Source organism: Patagioenas fasciata, chromosome 8 (assembly GCF_037038585.1).
Source record: "Patagioenas fasciata isolate bPatFas1 chromosome 8, bPatFas1.hap1, whole genome shotgun sequence".
Lineage (NCBI taxonomy): Eukaryota > Metazoa > Chordata > Aves > Columbiformes > Columbidae > Patagioenas > Patagioenas fasciata.
The window spans coordinates 36,307,745-36,330,676 of NC_092527.1; the positions used below are offsets into that span (position 1 = coordinate 36,307,745).

General features: G+C 36.0%; 1 protein-coding gene across 1 annotated transcript in view; it reads right to left on the reverse strand.

Annotated features, from left to right (window-relative positions):
- Positions 1–372: 372 nt before the first annotated feature.
- RAB11FIP2 (RAB11 family interacting protein 2) overlaps positions 373–22,932 on the reverse strand; it is a 33,279-nt gene continuing 10,719 nt past the window's right edge. Inside the window, exons 2-5 of the mRNA XM_065843385.2 lie at positions 21,676–22,118; positions 20,522–20,984; positions 8,676–8,721; positions 373–5,084 (exon numbers count right to left, since the gene is read on the reverse strand). Coding sequence (XP_065699457.1) covers positions 4,857–5,084; positions 8,676–8,721; positions 20,522–20,984; positions 21,676–22,118 — 1,180 coding nt within the window. The 3' untranslated portion in view covers positions 373–4,856. The remainder of the gene's footprint in view (positions 5,085–8,675; positions 8,722–20,521; positions 20,985–21,675; positions 22,119–22,932) is intronic.

Below are 22,932 nucleotides of genomic sequence, written 5' to 3' on the forward strand. Positions count from 1 at the left end.
CATACAAAACTTGTGCAGTGTTTGTCCTCATGCTGAGCACCACTCTGGTCTGCAGAGCCAAACATCTCCTCATAATACTTACACAACCACCGAACCAAAAGAATGGTGCGTTCAAAGAGACTGCAGCTGTCATATAAAAAAGAAATACACATTAGCATATTAAGAACATATCATTTTTTTTCACTAATTATAAGTTTTGGACCCTACTGGAGAGATTTCCCTTAATGGCTACCTTGCAAACAGTTGGGATATTCATTTAGAATTGTCCTTAAGGAAATACCTCTTTGTGGTCTGAGAGTCTTACAAACACTTCAGTGGAGCTGAGGAGTCACAAGCTTTGCATAACACAGATTAATATCACAATTCCAGAAATACTGTGGTAGTGCATTGTGGTGCTTTATTAGTGTTAGACATGCAATATTTATTTAATGAACAGAAATTAAAATATTAAGATAACATTTTAATCAAATTAAAGGCGCTGAAGTTGCAATAATGAAACAAAAATAAAGTTTTTCATGCATTCTAAGTTTCTAGTTCTCACATGTGCATATAGTTGTGATTCTGTACCATTATTAAATGTAGACAAACTACCACTGATTGCACGAGACAAAAATCAACCTGTAAGTTATATGTTCGTACTTTTACAGACTTCCTATATAACCTGGATCTTCAGCTTTTTATAGCACATTGTAATACAAGATTTCTGGAAGCTTCTAAGATGAACAGGAATGGCTCTACCACTAGTAACGCACAGTGGTTTCTTCAATGTACAAATTATGAAAGATAAAGCGAATGCCCACCATGACTTTTTCAACAGAAACAATTCTCAAAACCCTTCATAAACAGATTAAAGTGCTACCTATTGCATATTAAATACTTCCAGCAACTGTAACTACATTTAAAAGTTATAAATCCCTGAAAATAGGGTTTCATACGAGAAGTGCTGACAGACCTTTAAATCTAGCATCATCAACACAGCAGCGCTATAATCCTTCACCATGTACTTCAAAGAGAAGAAGTTAGTCAACATGCTTTAAAAATCACCATTTTAAAAGCCCACAGCTAATGCCTCCATCATATCTACAACAGTAATGGATACAGAAAGAGCAAAAGCCTATGAGCTTACTTTACATACTTGATGTACGACAATAATTCTTCTTGAAAGCTGGAAGTGTAAATAAACCTCCAGTGCAGCAGTAAACATATTAAGACAGCAGTTCTGTTTGTTTTAAGACGCATCTCAGAAAGGACATTCCGCACAGAAAGAAATGCAGACTAGTACCTAATGGGCACGAGATTCATTAGGCCCCCAAATCACAAAACCTTTCTAAATTCAAGGCAACAGTTTGACAGCTGGAAAATTACAAATAATTCTTGATACAGAGCCAACAGCAATAAATGTAGTTATGTATCACCTAGGGAGAAAAGCAAGCTAAATGTAAAATACAGCAGCAAGAGGTAACATATATAAATATTAAACATCCTTCTTGAATGGCAGAAAGTTTAAATTTGTTACTTACAACATTAAAGTATGGCCTTAATATTTGTTCTTTTAAAGTAAAGTACATGGCTATGAGCAGAGGAAATATTTCAAAGGATAACTTCAAAGTATAGTGTGTGCATAGATGAACTCGTATGCTTATTTTTAAGATTAAAAAAAATATCAAAATAACGTGGAGATGTCCACAATTTTCATCCCTACAACTTAAAAGGGCAAGAAAGACTCATCATTACTGGCAAGTTATAGTTCTAAAATGATCTGCAAGAAAGTTTACAATTCTATCCTATGGGAGAAACAGAACTTTCTTTGTTTTCAACATATAAATGACTCTGTATGAAATGTTTTCAATCAAAAGCTGCATGTTTCAAAAAAAAAATAGATGCGGGGTGAAGATGCTTTTCAAAAATAACCATAAAATATAGAAAAACATTAAAATTTTCTTTATAAGAAGAAAATGTTGTGCACGTAACATTCCCAGAATTGCTCCTAAACCAGCCTATATCTTTAGCTCTATGAACTCTATAAAAATATAGTTGTAAATGTCCCATTCTGCCTCTCTTGGTAACTTTACCTTTTCCTAAATTGCATTTGTCATTCTCCCCTCTTTCTTGATAAACTGTTAGAAACAAAAGGTGCTTTTATTCACTTACAGATCAGATAAAGACTAGATAGCACATTCAAAGCCTCACTAAATTTCTTCATTAATGCACAAAAATTGATCTTTTCGCTACCTTTAATCTGCTTATCATTCTTGGTATGCAAATATGTCAAATGATCTGCTTTTAGTCAATTATGCAGTTTGATACTCTACATTTACATTCTAAAAGAAGTGATTTCAGAGGTGCTAAATATAGTAGAGTTTCATTTTAATAATTATAAGTTGGCTTGCAAGTGAGAAGTCATTGGAGCGTGTTCTCTGGTTAGTTTACTTGTTAAACCCCATTGGTGTGTGTGATTTAATCATCGTAGATGCTACAGATGGTCTCATACCAGTTAGTTTGAAAATGACTGTGGAATTCAAAACAATTGCACAACATGTCCTCATTGACAATATGAGAAAACCACTTGCTTCGGCCAAACATTTGAAAATGCTTAAGAACCTCTATGGAAATACTGAGTAAGTGAAATACATCTTGGTGTAATTAGGAAATTAAAATCTAATTGAGTGCAAAACTTAACTTCCAACAGTAAACGTACCATAACTTAGGACATAACCTTTGGCACTTTGAATATATTACAACAAATTTACAGTCATTTAGATCTTAAGTGGGTCAAAAGAACATTCATGTGGATTACGAGGTACCAAACTTGATAAATCCTTAGGCTGTCAGAAGGAGATAACTTGGTGAAGTGGGCCCGTTTCTGGGCTAGAAACATCTAAATGCAGAGCGCTATGGTGAGGAAGGGCTTGAATCACTCAGGCTCCATCCAGGCACAATCATCTATGCTAAGGGATCCCTGCCTTGGGCTGGGAACACTCAAACTGCACAAATTTTAGGGACATCGTGCTAGGGAGATTGGAGGTAGTTCCTAAAAGAAGAGGGAAATATTATAAAAAGGAGAAGGAGAAGGAGAAGGAGAAGGAGAAGGAGAAGGAGAAGGAGAAGGAGAAGGAGAAGGAGAAGGAGAAGGAGAAGGAGAAGGAGAAGGAGAAGGAGAGAAGGAGAGAGAAGAGACTAAATCTGAGAGCAACTGTGCAAAGAAATATTTTTAACGAGACTAATTCTGTACTGTCACACAACACTAACATTGTCAAAAGTGTTCAGACAGAACTTTTTCAGCTTTTCCAGAACATAATTATTCAAGATATTACTAATTTTCACAGTTTTAAAAATGAAAACATATTTGGATCTTTAACAACAACAACAAATTGGAATTTAACTTCAAACTTTTTTCCTCCTCAGCAACAGCCATTTCATGGTGCTGTAAGAAGAAAACCAGATCAGGTGTAGAAAAAGAAGAGGAGGAGGAGAAGACAGTCGGGTTTTTTAAATCCAAATCAAAAATATTCTCTGTATTTTTTTGTTAATATCATCTTACTGTTCTGCAGCAACATACTATCCAAATGAGGCTCTTATGAAGGAAATTAAAGTCTATTTATGTTAACATTGTGAGGATTATTCTTCTACACTAATTGCCTATTATATGTTCATCACTGTATTTTGCTGATTTCTTGAATAATTGATACCTTTCTCATATGTCATTTTACTAGCAATTATTAAATGATCAGGAAGACATTTACTACATTCTTCTTTCATTTGCCTCAATGAAAACTGACTTTTAGAAGTCCTTACAACAAATACAGATTATTTTTTTAATGAAAAGCCTTTCTAAGTACTCTATATGTGTTTAAGCAACATAGCCTATCTCTAAAGGCATATACTTTGTTGTCATAAGATTTTAAAAACTTAAGACATATATATAATGTAAAACTCAACCTTAAATTGAGTCAGTTCTCCATTTTCTCAAGTACCATATCTATTTGTCAGTCTGTTCATGCCTCCTACATTTTCACTGTAGCACACTGTGACTGAACAAAGGATTTGTATCTTATTCCATACTTTTCTCCAGTCCCATTCTATTAACACTGCTCAAAGTACTTTAACATATAAAAAGGCATGCAATAACTTCATACAAAAAGGTCCTCAAAACAACCTTATGTCATGAGCTCAATACCAAAGTTCAGCCGTTATTCACAAAATTCAGCATTTAAGTGTAAAATCACTGATTCCAGCATGTGCCATTACCGACATGGCAAGGTATTTTTCACATTGTTATAGAAAAAGCACATCGTACAGAATACAGCATTTACTCCGCAAAGATTGTGCATCACTGTTTTCCTCTAATATGTGTTGAACAAACTACATTCCATTGCGACAAAGCACACTTAGGTCTAGTAAAGCGTACTGCACTGGCTCGAAAACAGTGGTCTCGATGGCATGCTGTAATATCAGAATTGATATGTTTGCATAATACCAATAATCATTCAAGAAAACATTCATAACGGCACGGGCTTCCCAGCTGAAACTGCCACATGGTGAACACTAAGCTATTATATAAACTGCATGGACATATTTAATGTGTATTATTTACTCTACCGTAAGTATTCTGTACCTAAAGGTGTTTTCAAAAAGAAAAGAAAAATATTTAGGTAATCTAACAGAATATTACTTTTGGCAGTCTCTGCTAGTGTTTGGAGTAAAAAACAAACAAAAATACCCCCACACCATAGTCCTGTTCTCCCTCGATTCCTGGAATTTCTTGGGAGAAAAGGAATGAAGAGAAGTCAAAATGTCAAAGTGGGAATTCCTTCCACTGATGTCTTCAGCAGGAAGCACCACCAAGCATCAGTGTCTTAACTTTTGGAAAACTTGCCAGCTTTTCGAGAAGGTTCGTATGGCACTCTGAGAATACTGGGTGTTTCTTCCATCACTCGTACAAGAAGATTATCAATGTAATCCTCAAGCTCCCGAATATGAGTGTCCTTCTTCTTAAGTTGCTCTTTATGCTTCACCAGCTCCTGCAAAACCTCTTCATACGTAAGGTTACGGTATCCTGCCGCGGCGTCGAAAGGATTTCCATCCTACAGATAAGGTCAAAAAAACCACCAGATGTTATTAAATAGTTCAGTGTTCTGAGCAAGCTGATGGGTAATCACTTTTCATGTTTCTCGTGTGCAAAGAAGCAAAGTCTCTTGACAACTGGAGACAGGGTGCTCAGTTTAAAATAAGTTTCCCACACTGTCATCTCAGAAAAAAATACAGTTCTCAGAGAGATGTATACACCGTTAATGACCATATGAGCAGTAACCACAACAACAGTTAGCAGGTCCACTTCGGGAAACCGACTATGTAGTAACTTTAATTATAGCAGAACAAGAGAAAGCCCTGAGAATTCAAGTCCTACTGTAAATTTCCCGAGCTCTTGCCTTCTGAGCATACCATGGCAAAACATTTACTTAGCTTTAAATGACATCAGCCCTCATCTGTCTTTCATATTCTGGTTTTAGTCATGAGTGGTTTTCTGGGCTTTGGCTTTTGAATCACGTAATAAAATTTACAATTTTAAATTTCAGGTGAATTTAAAGGCTGCATCTTATTTGCACCAGAGCACTTGGGACAGAAATATGTACTACTAAAAGATCTTGCTTGCTTGCTTTAAAGAAAGAGGGGCCTAGAATGAAGCAGCAGGTAAACCAGAATTGTTTCTGTAATGATTTCTGATGATCCGATAAGTGCAGGTATTAACAGAGATGGACAAGTTAGTCCCCTTAACAAAGGACAGCATGAGATTCAAAACACTATAAAATTGACCGTCTGATTCTATGTCAAGAAGAATTAACTGTGACCTTAACGAACCAGATTACATTTGGAGATGTACAACGGAGAAAAAGATCGTGAGAGTTGGGTTATAAAAGTATTAACGCTGTTAAAGGTGCAAAGCAGTAAGTTTTAGCTGATTCAGAAGCGGAGACATTAAAAAGATAAGGAGCCTCTACGTAAAATAATCTAACCTCTCAAATCCTGCCCCTCTAATAGGGCAGAAGAACACAAAATATCTTCTGTTTACAGTGGAAACCTGTCATTAAAAATGTTGAAGGAAGCGCATCACGGAACAAAGTCAAACTCATTCCTTTTCCTGTTTCATTCCTTTTCTTTCCGTACAGCTCCGTATTCACACACTGGCATACATCGAATCATTAAAATATGCAGGTGGTTGAAGTTTTCAAATAAACCTGTTTAAAAGTGATGGGGCACTGCAAACAGGCTGATGTACAGCAGATCAATCGGCCTCCCTCCATCAATTATATTCTAACAGTAGATCTTGACAACATGTGCTTTGAAGGGTTTCTCACTACATTTGAGATATTTAACATCACGTTTATGTACACATATCCAGTATTTTAAACTGTAGTATCAAGTTACAATATTGAAAGTGATCAATAACTCCCACTTCATTAAAATGCCTGATGTGATGAAATTTCTAAATTGGTTAGTAATTGATTTCCAGCAAGCATTGAAGAGAAAATAACTTCACTTTGTGGTCATTATATTGTTAGTGCATTTTGTTCTACATGAAAGAAGTAAAATTTTCTGTTTATGGTACTAAATTTTTGTACATGTTGGAAAAGACAACATTAACAATTCCATGTCTAAAATATAGGGTCTTCCTACTTTTCTGATATGGCAAAGGAACAGGAATTAAGATCCAACGAATGTCTTTAATTATTATATAAAATTTACTGGAGAATTGTTTGTCGCACATATGCTTCAAAGATGTTTTGCCATGCGCATGCTCTATATGGATCTTTGGGAGGGAATAACCTGTCACATTAATTACACAAAATTCTAGTTAAAGGTTGTGAGTACTTAAGAATAAATATCATTAAAGTTCTGGAGATTTTAAATGTTCAGTTTGAGCAAATAAGCGATACTTAAACGTATAAGGAACAATTATATCTTCACAAAACCAGCTACTAAAATTTTCATACAAAACATTAATCGTATAATGAATTATTAAGAAAAAAAAGATTCTAAATAATAAGCTATGCAAAGAATTATTGTCTCAGCTACAAAATCCTATTGGGGTACACGCTGACAGCCAGAGGAAACGCAGTCAGATAAAATGAAGGCCTGGCAATCTCTGATCATCTCTTTATTGTTCTAATGAGGAATTCTGCTCTGGGAATATCATCTAAGCTACTTTCACATCTTTTGTCCTACTTATTCATCTTCCCTTCAGTTCTTAATTAGGCCTTAAAGAGCTCACGCTGCCCTTTCAACTGGCTACTGCTCCCATTTAAACGCTGCTTTCAGAGACAGGTGTTGGCACCAGAGTAGAAGACATACAAACATAATTACTAAATGTGATGCACAAGGAAGAAATAGAATAACTCAGTGAGGGTTATTACAGCAGAACCTAAGAATAAATTACTTCAAATACCTTAGAAAGCAATCGTGAATATTAAAAAAATATATTCAAATGGTTTCATTCAAAACTATCGCTGAGATATAGCTTCTCCTCCTCCTAATTTGTATTTTGTATTAAATGAGCACCACCTCATAATCCTACAACTGACATTTAGGATGGCTGGTATTCCAAAAGAAAAATCATCAAGGATTTCTTTTATCACCTTTAAATCCTTTAAATAAAACAATTCACATCTTATTTCTTAAAAGAATTAAACCGATGCTTTTACCAGCAATAAATGACATGATTTGCGGTGGTACATCTGCAAGCACATAGAAACTGTAATTATGGTTACATTACAGACAATAGCTGCGAAGTTAAATCAATTTTTTGATGTCGCTTTTTGTCAGAGATTAAGTAACCGCCTAGTAGAATTCAGTTCACTATCTGATCAAAGGCAGCCTTCATATACTCTGACATCTCCCACCAGTTACTTACATTATAAAAACTTGGGCATTTACAATAACATCAAATGTTATTACAAGTCATTTACATAAACCAGCAAAAAAACAAACAGTACAAAGTCATATTTGCTTGTGGAAATTGTTTTTTATATATTTTAAAGACGGAAAACAAACCCCCTTTTAAAGATTTCATCTATTCACAGAACAAATTCTAGTAAGACCACATTTTCCTTCAAACAAAGACACTGCATAGGAAATATGTGGGGGTTTTCTGTCTTTTCTTAGTACATGATTTATTCTAGGTATTTTTAGAGTCAAAAAGAATATTTTGAATAATAACTTTTAGTATTTCTATTTGTACTGTTTTCTGAGAGGTTGTTCATTTATTAATGTTCTTAATCCTGCCATGAATCAGTTCATCACTTTCATTTTGGCTGTTGTGATAGGAAACTCCTGTTAGATCAACCAACACATCCCTGCCCAATGCAGAACTCCTCACCTGACCATCACTTCTTTAGAATCATCTGAAATACCCCAAAGCAACAGGGGTTTTCTTAATTTTCTGTACAAAGATCTATTTTTTCCCTTTTTCTCTACATCACATTGAGCGCAAAGCTCTTCTTTATTTCCAAATTTAAATTAAGCCTGTAATTTTCCCATTAGATTTTTCTGGATATCTCAAAACAAAAACTCCTCAATGTTTCCTCGTAAGAGGTTAAACAAGAATAATAGCTTATATTGTGTCAAGCATCACTTGGCTGACATGTACCGATGGCTTTCCATGCCACTGTGTAACTCACCGTTGTTTTCCTGAGGTCCTCAACGCCAGAAGGTTTCGTATTAAAACTGTAGGAAAGAAACAAAACCGCAAATATTAAAAGTGCGTATTTATATGACCAAAGTATTTGCTTCTAGAAGACGCTAATGAATGAGGTACAGAGCTATAAAATGGTTCATAAGATTGATTTTCTCGATTTGTTGAATTTATGAAAAATAAGAAAATATTCAAAGTTAGCGGAAATTGTCATTATTCTTTGTTCACAATTTTTTGTATTTTTCGTATTCTTTTTGTCATAAAATTTGAGTAAGTAATTAAGAAATGCAATAAAGGATATTATGGACTGGGCTTCACTAGCTGCTCTCTTATCTCTAGACCTACCTTGAGCTTCTAAGCAAAAAGAGATACTTAAAATGAAGTATTCTGGAAACATGTTCCAGGAATGAGATTATTAAAGAACAACCAAACCCCCACAAACTAACATCTATTCCCATCTTTCACAGCAGCTGCTAGAAAGAGAAGGCCCTTTACAAATCCCAGTGAGATCACCAGCTTAAGAGAGGGCTGAAAAGCCGTTTCTGTCAGCAACATCTGTGTCATACTTAAAATTGAGTCAATAATCTATTATTTTACAAACCCAGTGATTATCCCACATATCCAGAAAGCAAAGTTACTTCATGATTTTTCTTCTTCCACTGCAGAAGGGCAGTTGATATTGATAAAAGCAGCCACTGTCAGAGTGTCAGGCCTAAGAAATGCTCCACTGCTCCCTCAACTTGATGTAATTATTAGCAAATATCCTGAAAATTAGTGCTGTTACGTTCTTATGTACTTGATACAGTCAGTTTGGAGAGAAAACCAACTCTCTGAAAATGCGTTCAGAATTTGGATACAGCTCAAATAACATTTACTTGGTAGCATCACAGCAGACACCACCTTTGCACATCACAGAATCCACTACTTAGTGAGACCGCAGGTACTGGCTTCAAGGGTGGCATTTGTTGACTGAGAATAATGCTAAAAGTTACAAAAATATGTTTACTTTTTTATTTTTAAAGGTAGCTTAGGGTACAAAATATGTATTTTGTGATTGTCCATCACTCTTTGTTATCCGAATTTATACACCGTATATGTCACGGTATAAAAGTGGAAGGGACATTATTTACAAACATATATTACATTAAGTGTAAAAACCTTTTTTTCTTTTTTTTTTTTTACATGAATACTTTTTATTCTGCACATTATTTTTATTTCCAAAGCAGGCAGTCTTTTGCTCATACAGAAGTCCCGCGGACCATCTGCTGGGCTGAGCGCATTAGATAAAGATTGGATTACACCAACAGTCACAACTAGAACTCAAGAGGTGTCTGATGAATCAAGTTCTGGCTAATTCCCATTATACCTGTTTGTAACAGTGATCCGCAGCAGCCTGCCCAGTTTGCTGGAGCCCAGTTTTGAATGAGGGGCCCCTTTCACTGGGTATTGTCTGAAAAGCCAAAGGCAGGAACCCTCCCTCACGGCCGCCTTTGAGTTTCACACTGATGTGTCAAACACATGATGAACTCGCTTCATTCATGGCTGCCTTTTGTGATCCCGGCACAAAAAAAAAATGAGTTAACTGAACTGGATCGAATTAGCTTGGTGAAAACCAAGAATGTCTCTATTTAAGGAAGTGTGGCGTTAATTTGGGATATCTTTCTTTTGGGACTGTTTCCTCATGTTAGACAAGATATAGAATAATGCGGTCTGACTGCTCAACTGAGTGACTTTCTGAAAGGTTAAAGCAGCGAGATCTTTCATTGCCTTGAATGACTTTATAGTTTCTGTGAAATAAGTTCTGGGACTCTCTTTCATAGCAGCAGCTTAAAAGAGAAGCACCTCTGACTATGAAAACTTGCCTTTGAAAATTAGAAATACAAATCCCTGGCAATACAGACTAATTTATCTTTTTAGCTAAAAAGACTGCAATCATTTCTGTAACATTGCAAACATTGTAGCTGCAATTACAAAAGAGCACATCAGTGTATTTCACATGAAACAATTCGAATATACTCGCAAAAACATGGAAAACTACTAAACAATATCCCCTAATAAAACCCCAGTAGTCTTATTTTAAAGAGATATGTGGAAAATATACTGCTGCTCAAGGAAGAAACAGGTGCTGAGACTGCATATAAATTCATTTTAAATCAGGTCGTCTGCTAAGTAAGGTGGGAGCTGAGCCCTGTGGGGATTCCTGCCAGCCCGAGGTGAGCGTGAGCAGACACAGGCTCCCACCGGCCCCCTTGTAATTCACTGTCCCAGGACCATCTAATATCTCCATAAAATACACTGTAAAATTAAGAATGCATACAGTTGAGGGAGTAGCATGCATGGTGTATGGAAATTCATGAGAGTGTTTATTTTTTAATTTAAATTTAATCCCTAACTTTACACACCTGAAGTTAATGTCTCACTAGATTACTCATAACAGCTGATAGAAAACACGCCTCTAGGATCACAGCCCAGATGCCCATCTCTGTTTTTTCCCCAGGGTTTGAGAAACTGGAGGGAATTCTCGCCATGGAAGTGTGAAAAAACTATGTTCACAGCTTAGGCAAAAATTTCTTGTAGCTTTCAGTGCATTTTTCTGTGAGCAGTGATTATAAAAAAAAAAAAAAAGGCATTGTGAGATTTTATAATCATTGTTTCTCAATTATGCCCAAAATAAATTTGCTCAGTTTATGAGTAAAAAGATGTTTCTGTTCTAACAAATGGACTTTCTGCCAACTCACGCTGAAAATTCAAGTCAAACCGGGTTTCTCTGATTCATCGTCGTTAACACACAGTGCAAGTCCCATGTGTTGTTATATCTGAGCCTAACTCCACCTGACTGGATGTACCTTCCAACCTAAACAAATGATCTTGTCTGCTCCTCTTTTTACTCACTGAAAACGGCTCATTTACCTTCTTGCTCCTGTGTCCTTCATCATCTCAAGGAATCAAGTCATTTTCTACCTCTTCCACTTACTCAGACACGGCGAGAAGCCCCCGGCTCCACCACTATGGAGCCTCATGTGCCTCTCGGTGACGTCTCGGGCCCCATAATGACTTTTGACAGTTTGTCTCTCCCAACTAACAAACTTTCAATCACTATTCACTCCAATCACCTTCAAGAAAGTTAGGAACCAGTAAAAGGGAGGCAAATCGCACCAGCACCAGGATGATGCAGGTGACACTGCCCAAGCACGTCACCCAACTTGTACATTCTCCCCACCCCACTGTAGGTAGAACAGATTTCTTCAGTTAGCACAACAATTAGTTGTGTTCCCCCATTTCGCTCATCTGGGAATTCAATTAAGTTTCCTTAACAGTTATTTTGCAGCAGATATTTTAAAATAATTTTAAATTCATATCCAATATTTTATCGCAATATTTTTTTTACATGGACATTTTTACTGAATAGTAAAGTTTGAATTTCTGGGGTCTTATTAGCTTGGATTTAAATTCCAGCTCGTCTGAGATAAGAACATTTCCTTATTTCCATGTTGCTGGGGGGAGAAAAAGAGATGAGAAATGAAAACCGAATACACTAATAATGGAGACAGACCTACTATAATGCTGATACTGCTCAGTGTTTTGGACGACTGCTTCATAATCATAACAAGCCTACTTTTTACCCTTTGTCATTTTCCCTATTTGAATACATTTCATTAGTACTACATGAAACTTATTTTTTCCTAACGCCTACCTTTTATGAGGTACCTAAATACATTGTGTGCTGATTATTTGAAGTTTGTATAGAAACCTCAACACAGCCGAGTTGAATTTAGGATGCATCACAAGCTCAAGTTTATGAGTGGAGTTTGTAATTTTGCCTTTGATGTTTAATGGTAGTTAAAAATTGAAACATTAGGTCTAGTGGCTGCTTAAATATTTAGCTTCTAAATGCCTAGAGATTAAAACAATGTTTAAAAAAAATCTTTCCTATAACTGACTTAAACATTTTAGTGCCTGAGCCATTTACTCTGACAACATAATGAATGGGAATCAGACTCCTAAATTATGCTGTATGGAAAGCCTATTTTCTTAAGGAGCAAAAGCTTTTTTACTTACTTTTAGCTACTCGTATTAGTTATATGATCATTGTACTGTATACTATTAGAAATTAAAAGTACCATATTTACATTAATCTTTACTATTCAAAGTACTGAAATCTTCTTTGTTAACCTGACATCTTGTAAAATAACCGTAATACCTATGTGCTCGGTGTGAGCTTTCAGGTTTTTTTCCATTAATGTGGAACGCCTATGTACAAGTTATTAGCAAAGCTCTACCATGTTGTTTTTTCCATTAGAGTTGAAATATTACTCCTATTCCTACTTCTTGGTCTTTGGACTGATTCTTATTACATTGCTTACGCATTTTTCTTTGGATTCTCACAACACATATCAAAACCTTGAATTATTAGGATGCAGTTTAAGTTAGTACCAACGCACTAGAAAAACAAAAGAAATTAATGAAATCAGATCCAGTTAATGAAATTCAGAAACTTTGCTTTCCATAGAACGTTAGTAGCCTGCTGTGCCTGGCAATGCAGACATCACTTTATATTCTGAGAAGGAATGACTGTCACGTCTGGCAGCTGAACAAGAATGGAGTAAGCATATTACCATTTATTTCCCAATCAGATTCTGGGGAACATCACTTAAGACGCTTCACTATATAAATTGTCCTGCTGTCAAGCCATGCTCCAAGGCCTTCTGGAGTCTGTGTAACCCCAGGAGGACACAAAAAGAGTATCAGGTTTTGTTGTTACTGCTCCATTTTGTTAATATTACTATAAAGTCTCATGCCAAGAATTAAGAAACTGGACCAAAACTTTGAATGTAAGACACACTTTTCTTGCAAATCATTTGTTCTCAAGCTATATATTCTTTACACAGACTCCTCTGGAAACGCTCTGTTCACGAGTATATAGGTACTTTCTGTGCAGCCCTTTAAAGATGGCAGAAGGTTCCACAAGATAAAACAAGTTACGGTCTCAGGATACGGTGCTCAAAATGGTTATGAACAATTTGCACTTCAAGGACACAGCCTCTTCCCTTGTGGCTCACATATATTTCCAATTTAGTGCAGTAGGCACATGACAATGCAACTATATGGAAGCACAGAAACTTTCAGTTTAAACAACTCAAAGAATTTAACAAAATTTGGGCATTATGTATAAACACTTTCATTTTGAACAAAGACATTAATTTGGATCCCCAATAGGCTGGTGACCAGTTCTGAGGTGTCTGGTCCTGCTGGAGTCCCATCCAGGGAAGCAGAGGGACACAGGGTACCAGAACACTGGCCTTCTCCTTCCAAAATAGAACCATCTGACAAGAATGGCACTTGTACTTGCACACCACTGGACATGTTACTCATACCAATTCATTATTATTCAGGATTTAAAAGGCATTCTATAATCAAAAATGATCTCATGCAGGGAACTCAACTGAATTTTAATTCAAGTTTCTGGAAACAAACATCAACAGTTTCGCATAAAAAGTTAATATTTTAAAGCATCTAAATATTCCCTGTTTTCCTAGGTAGTTGTGCTACGGTTAACAAAACAACAAAGTTTTATTCTCAAAAAAACTTGAAAAAGCTGTTATACTAGATGTTGGACCAGCACAGCCACTAGAAGACCATGCTGGTAGAGATCTATAAGGCAACCAAAAAACCCAACAACCCTAAAGTAAAATTTTATACAGAAACTTCCAGAACCATTTTTGAATGCTTAAAAAAATAGTATTAATTCTTAGTTATTTACAATGAAACACGAAAAAAAAAAAAAGTTCATCAATTTTACATAGCTGCAGCATTTATTAATAAAGATACTATTTAATTATTTTTTAAAAGAAAATAGAACAGACAGTGTGTTCTACCTTGGAACAGATAATATGCCTTGTGCAGCCACTCAGAAGAGGTTTTACACATCTTAATGTGCATCAACAGACAACAAAAGCTTGAATAAAACCTCATCGTGCAGCCAGCAGGATGAAATTTTAAAACAATGTTCCTAAGCCAGACAACTATAAGTGATTGCTGGTGAGGAGTCTATTAATACTATGCATTTCTACAACATCTCTCTAAGAATCGATTGCTCCAACCCACTCTAGTAATGTCCCAAATGCTCCATGACTCTTGCTTTTTAGTAGCTTTGCAAATATCTCATTATTCTCTCATCATATGCAGTGATCTTTCTAAATCAGATGATAACAGTCCTGGCAGGACAGACAACCTTGCGTGACTTCTGCTTGTTCTGTAGTTTCTCTTTACCTCTCACGCACCTGTAATGTATGTGTTCTGTTGAAATAATACTCTACTGACACCTTCATCCCACTAAATTAAAACTACTAACAGTCTACAGTATAATTAACACATGGTCATAGTCTATCAATATTCTACCTAGACTATAGATAATAACTGACGAGCGATAAGTGCAGTCTAATTTCAGTATGGAACTGAAAAAAGCCTTTCATTTCAAGAAAAGCAAGGCAGGAGGATGCTGTTAAAATAACACATGCTAACACTGGCACAGGAAACAGAATAAGTAATAAACTTGTTAGAGTTCTACATTTTTGAACAAGGTATATGAAAATTACAAATAGTGAGTTGTATTGTGTACTGGAAAAGGATGACCTGTTTGGTACAGAACTACACAGCCATTCTGCTCTGATCAGGCGACTTCTGGGATCCATTCCAACAGACCCCATGGCCAGTAACCATGTCTCCGGCACATCATATGTAACAGACGAGAGTGAAAACATGTAATAGACATTTATCTTTGCTGATGTTCAAGTTATTGCACTAATCACTTATCTTCACTGTGGTTTAAGTGAACAGATTTTACTTGACAACTGCAGCTGACTAGAGCCAGGCACCTGCTCTGCTAACAGCTCAACTGATGAGCAGTACCTACAAAGCCGACTTACACCATGACTTCGCCATCGCTTCTCTAACTAATCGACCAGCACACATACAAAATTTTAACATTTACTGAAATGTAAAAGATATCAGCTGTTCTTTGGACTTAACACTTTAATATGACCTGAACACATCATGGTTCTCAAGAGCCTCACATTTTCATTGCACCTCATGTCTTTTTTTATTTTCCTCTCCAAATCTAGTAATGTAGAGACATTGCTTATTTCAAACGTGCCATCCATTGGGAAAGATGAAACTGCAGATATTGATTTGTTTGGAACAGGCAACACTGGAGAGCGAGGCAGCTCTAACAGCAACGTGTGATGACACTAGTGGGGAGACGCTGAAGAAAATAATGACAGACAAAATGGAAATATGCAAGAAATGAGTTTAAAGGGTTTTTGGGTGTTGTGGGGGTTTGTTTGGTTTTGGGGTTTTTTTTTGAGTTGCAAGTAAAAGAATACAGAAAAAAATTAATCTTCTTGTATTTTATGCTCCTATTGACCAATAACTAATGTTATAAAATATGAGCATTATTCATAATTATTACACTGAATCCTAGAAAGATACATGTTTCTTTCTCCTCCACTACTCCATCCTCTATAGTGCTTAGAATGTAACATATTTATTGCAAGAACTTGAGATAAAGTATAACCATTATGCAGGCACAAGCTTTATTCCCTTTTCTCTAAGTTCAACAATACTTTGGTCATGGAAGTGCTACTTCAAAAGGCTTTCTTAATGTACCTCTCCATATATGTATGGATATATGTACAGACAGACACACACTTATATTGTGTATATATACATATATATTATATACATATAATGTTTCTTAGAAGGCTCCCAAACACCCATCAGTTCAGTTTCCCAGATCTGGAATTTGATCAGTACCAACCTGTCAGCTTTAAGCATTGGACTATTTGTTTTCCTGTGTCCAGTGCCGAAGATCCTGTTAATTACCCAAACTCTCTTTCTGTAAGTCTTGTTAATTACCCGTCTCCTGTCTCAGAGGACCTTGTTAATAACTTGTACAATCTCTCTAAAAAGGTCCTAATAACACATTAAAATTAAAGATGCTTTTCTTTTAGCACTTGTCAAGTAGTGTAAATTGAGAAATTTTCACATCAGTTTATTAACCTACTGTAGTGTATTTTCCTAAACACAAACAATTCAGAGAAACGATGCACAAGGTTTGGTCATGGCACACAATAATCTTTGTTTTCCAGGAGTACCCTCCGTTTTTTTAACTGTGTTCAATACAAAATCTACGTGGCTCCTGACAGCAAATTAACCTCGAGAGCCATGACAACAGCACTAATTGTGAGAATAAATGCATTTTAAGATGCTATTAGGTAAAAGTTTCAAAGCAGTCGATTAAGAAGTACAAAGACAAAACTATTGGTTTTGCTGGTAAATGCTGGTTACAAATACTAGATATATTGTGCGCTTTAAAATTCTTCATTGGCAGTATGACATAAATCCTCGGAACTTATGAATTTCATAATATTTACAAAAGCAGTGTTTCTTGTTTCACTATAAAACTGCAGCATTTTTAAATTGTCAAGAAACCAGCTCATAAGTGTCTATATAATAAAAACCCCTAATCTTAACACTTATGTAATACTGTATCTATAAAATCCTTTAAAAATACTAATTTATCCACTCAGCATTTGTAAGAGGCAACAAAATATCATCCCCATTTTGCAGATCAGGAGCAGGGAGACTAAGTGATTTAGCCAAAGCCACAGAACAACCTTTGCCAGAGCTGAGATCAGTAGAAATTTGGGGTCCTTATTTTGTGATTTCCTGGCAAGTAGTACTATACACAAACCAGACAAGTTTTGTTTTGCTTCTCCAAAATATTTCTTAAACCTTCTTGAAATAACAATAATAAATAATAGTAAGAAAAATAAATAAGAAATTACAAATAAGCCAGGTGTACTTCTTGCTTTTAGGAAAAAAAAGATCCTGTAGCTATTGCTGAACCACTTCATTTTTTGTATCAGCAACTGAGAACCATGTGGAAGATGTATTTATCTTCATTCTTTTAATTAGTAAATAGGAGTAATTAGTGACGGAGTATGCATACAGCCAGTTCGCTCTTAACGCCTGGATGGGTGAAGGGCTGTTCAGCCGGCAGTGAGCAATCCGGTCACGAGCTGCTGACCTGCGCATGAGTCAAATTCACCAAACACGATTAATTAGGATGGACTTGAGCCTGACCCAGAGCTCTAAGTCACTGAACAGACTCCCACTAACTTCACAGACACGGCTTTACCAGTGCTGAGAACCTGACCTTGACACTCTGCACACGAAGGAGTTTGGTTTGGTCATGTTCTTCGGAGGGTGAGGGAAGAGGGTTGCTGTGGGGTTTATATTCTTTTCTTCCACTTTGCACAATCTCCAGCCTGGTCCCACGGACTGGAAGCCCTGGGATACATCTTCCAGTTGAGTTTCCCCAGACAGGAATCCAGTTCACACATCCCAGACTGTTCTGTCACTCAAAGCAAGGCTTAGCTAAGCAGGGCTTAACTGAGAGATCCACCTGCAAAGCAAACTCCTCATCCACAGCAGAACACGGATTTCGGACACAACTTAATAAAACGATGCTGCCTGCTTTACTTGCAGAAACATCCAAAAGAGCTTAATAGCATGTTGAGTAAATTCCCTGCGTGTGCTTTCTGCATACGGAATTTGTTACTCAACCTCATACATTCTGTGCCCGCAGTTTTATACAATTCTTTCTTCACAGTGTTACTGGTTCGAAAAATTAAAAATGGATTCTATTCAACAAATCCTCCGCAGATAAAAGGTAAACTTAAACTGTAAACTTATTAAATATGCACATTTTGTATTAGTTTCCACTTCAAAAGAAAATCATTGCACAATACACATTTGAAAGAAAGTGAAGTTATTCTAAAAGGTTCTCACAGTACATAATACTGGAGCATATAAAAATCTAGAGCTTCTAATTTAAATTATTGCATGCTAGATATTATTCCATAAACAGCTGTCTTATAGGAAAAAAATCAGAATGTTTACTATTTTTGGCTTTTTGAAAATAACAGAATATCTATTTGCCTTATCAAAAGTTTCTGTTTACATAAAAGTCAAGAACTAGTAAAAGAGACTCATACAAAGACGGGGAACAAATGACTAGAGCCCTTCTGAATGGGCACTGTGATGAGCTTTTTAATTACAAAATAAAGAGAAAAAAAGTCCATCGTGATTACCGTTAAAGATTTATATTTATCAAGATCTGCTGCATTCAAGAACTTCAAAAGATTTCACTACTTGTATCTACCATCTGCCTGAATACATTTTTTCATTTAAAAAAAATTAGATGCTATGTAATTTTAATTGTTATTTAAATTACTTCTCTTTAAAGGAGCTTATTTAAATGGAAGTTTAACTTCTGACAAACCAAGCCACATCCTAACCTTACTCTAATCTAGAGAAATCCTTTATTAAATAAATAATAATCTAAGGCTGTCTGTAAACATGTTATTTAAGACACTAGGAACTGAGTTGACTTGTAGAAGACACTAAGAAGATAATTCATTGAAGTCTGTACGAGCTTCTAGCAACCAAACTTTTCTATAGCAGTTCCATTTCAGTTCATTTATCTAATTCACATTCACAACTAGTTTTGTTGGGAAAATGATTGTAAGTTTAAATCAGGAGTGCATGCATTCTAACCTATGAGTAAAACTGAGCTGGGATACAATGCATTAAATCTGTTCCAAAATCTTAAAGAACAAGGTAACAAGAAACAAATTACCTTAAAAAAAATATTACTGTGTTATTAATTAAGGATTTAATAGGCAGGCAAAAGGCAAATTTGTTAGAATCAGCCTTCCATTTGAAACAAGTCATTTACTTTACAACCTTAAAATTCCAGTTTGGAGATGTTTTGGAGACGTTTCCATTTTTTTAATTTAATTTCTACCAAATTTAAGTCATTGAATAGAAATGAATCATTATCTTGAAAAAAAAAGGACTCTTAATTTCTGGTATTAATACACGGAAAAAAATAAGAATGCAAATCAACATACGTTAAATAATTAACTGCTTAAATGTTTACCTACTGGGAACAGTATACGGGGAGGATGTATACGTGGAGAGAGAGAAAAGAGAGAGACCACGTATCTTCTTCACTAGCAAACAACAGCCAGAAAGGACACTAACTGTGGGATATACATTTTTTTAATAAGGAAAACAGGTAAAATGTTGACAGACAAAGAAAGATTACAATGGATTATTAAAACCAAAGTTTCTTATTAGCCCCAGTAACTTAATTCGCTCTGCTTACCACATAAACTGCTGCCTTGTGCAACAACTTAAACACATCACAACTGAGCAAAGCTCTAGTGAGCCAAACAAATCCAAGTGTGGTAAGTGCCCATGTGGGTATTCCCATTTAGAAAAAGAATGGGTTTTAATTCTGTCCTCTAATGTACAGAATCTAAATCTATTTTCTTCCCAAACGGTGACATCCATTGTTTTCATTACTCCCATTTTCTTCACCCTTTTATTTATTCTGTTTCATCTTTCCCTTAGAGTTGAAACCTTTCTCTCTAAAACCCAGACTTAGGGCAGTGCAATAATTAGCAGTGAGTGTCCAGTGAAAGCAAAAGACTTTCGGGAACAACCTATTCTGAAGCAAGAAAAAGGTCCTCCACAAATACAAATACCCAAGAGCATTCACAGTACATATTAGTAATATAAATGTAACTTCACAATGAAGTAAGAAAAGATCAAACTATATAAGAAGTTCATCACTTTTACTTAGAAACAGATAAGCAATGATATAAATGTATACAAAGCACATAGACTGTGTTCCTCGAAACTTCACATTTTCAATTATATAACATGTTCAAGATATCAGATCAAAACACAGCAAAAACCTACCTTGAAGATGGCAACGTGCTTGTAGGCTTGAAGTTCGTCACAAACGGATTAGTCAATTCACAATCAAAACTCTCCTGATGAGTTTCACCAAACGCACTCGGCGATTTCAAGTCAGTCGAACTCTCTGATCCCCCATTGCTGAGTTTATCTGACCTCTTGCTATCTTTTTTTCCAGTCACTCTTTCAAAAAGACTAACTTTCTCTTTTTTCTCTTTTCTAATTTCTTTTCTGATGTCAACAGGTCTAGAGAACAGACTTATGTTTTGATCCCATGTTGCTGGGCTTTCTTCAAACGGGTTCTTCTGTCTTGGCAACGTAGCAAATTTTTGGGGTAACGAAGCACTCACATTGGTAAATGGGTCATTTTGGGCTTCAAGTGCAGTTTCATCACCTGTGCTGTCAAGCTGGTTCAGTTTGGAAGTATCAACACTCAATGTCCTTCTGTGTGGAGATTTTAGACTCCCTGCAAACAATCTGTCATTAGTATATTATCAACGAGATACTACTTCATAGTTTATGACAGGCAGAGAACGCATTTTATCTCAGGTCTAGAAGCTTTGCAATGAAGTCTCAGTTCAAAACATTGCTGATTAACTAAGGTATTTTTAAAAAAACTGAACAGCTGTGGCCTTGACTTTGCGATTCAGAAGTGTTTATGGATAGACACTACAGCAAACTGCGTGAAAACTAAGTTCTGCAAACAAAACAGCTCTGACTAGTGTGCCATTCCAGAAAGCAACAGTAGTCTGTTGCTGAACAATAACTTTGAACAATGTAAAGTGTTTTCAGTCTTTTGTATAAATCTGGTTTAAAGCTTTGGTGATTGTTTTCAACTTTTTAAACAGATTATTTTTACAAGATGTTGTTTTGCCTATAGGTCCTTCTAGAATGCAATGTTTCTATAAGATACTCTCAAATGAGGATATAAGAAAAATGCTAAATTACCATAAGTTATGACGAATATAAGCTCTTTCTTATGCTCAGAAACAGTGGTTATGAGTTACCATCAACGAATGGAAGTGTAAAAAAGAAACCATGCCTGCGATCATTCTTAACTTTTTGGCCTTTAAATTGCTTCATAACCTAAAGAAACAGATTCTTGAATGCTCCAATGGCAGCAAACTGTCATTATTGTGGCCATTAGTTTTACTTACCGCCTTCATCAACCGAACCAAAAGAGTCCAGCTGACGCCTGAAAAGATAAGGGTAGCCAACTGTGCTGGACTTCACTTTTTCGGAGGAGACGTGCGGTCCCGTTAAATCTGACATCGAATGAGCCGAGGATAACCGCTGAGGTCCCAAAAGGAAAGGCTTTTTTGGTTTTGATTTCATTTGTACTTCACCAGTACATACCTCCATGTTTGCATCAGGTATGTGAGTACTTGGGATGATTGCAGACGATGTATCCGAAAACGTCCCGTCATTTTTTCGACCCTTCATTTTGTCTTTTAGTTTAGCAAAAGGGGATTTCGTTTTGTCCTTCATTGACAAATCAAACATACTTGCTGTCATGTTATTCCTCATAAACTGAATATTGACCTTTATTTCTCCTCTATCTTTAGTTCTCTTTCCTTGTCTGGACTCCAGGCGAAACCACCTTAAAGGAGAAAAAAAAAGTAAGTTGTGTTTTCTGGAGGCTAAACGCTGGTTAGTTGGTTAATGTACTTAGCTCATATAATTTAAAACATTCAAACCAAATTCTATACTAAAAGTTAATACATTCCTGTACTGATAAACTTTTTTGTCTGTACTTGTTTTGAAGAGAAAATTAACTAAGCAATAAACTCTTTGTACTCTTTACCTGTTTCAAGAACAAAAGTCGATTCCATGGTGCTTACTAAAACTTCATCAAAGTTAATGGGTTCCTACCTGCTTACAAAGGAGAACTTGTATCTAATGTTAACTATAAATACGAATACATCTTATTTTGCTATTTAAAAGAACATTTTTTACTTTTCAAGCACTGATGTATATTACCTGAATGTATACTACGCAGCAAATAATTCATCTAGTAACATTTTCTCCTTTGATTACGCTCAGGTTTATACGTTAGCAACATTCTTCCTCTATGCCCTCTCCTTCTAACCACTGCTTAAGATTTGTGTCAACTGCACTATCACAGAAACACCTGAGACTCCTGAATAGTCAATTATCATTTTGGTTCTGCAACTGCAACCCCTCCTACCGTTGACTCCACAAGTACCGGTGGCAGAACACGTAGGTGTATCTAACAGCTGTCCCTTCTGCAGGTCACCGGTGGGACTAACTTCAGAAATACCTCCACAGCCTTTGGAACCACGACATAAACCCCCCACTCCTTGAAAAGAGATCGAAGCTGTGATCATCTGTTTCAAAGCACCAAGTGTCCTTCCTTGCCAGGTCCAACAAAGGCTTTATGATTATCCAAGCGT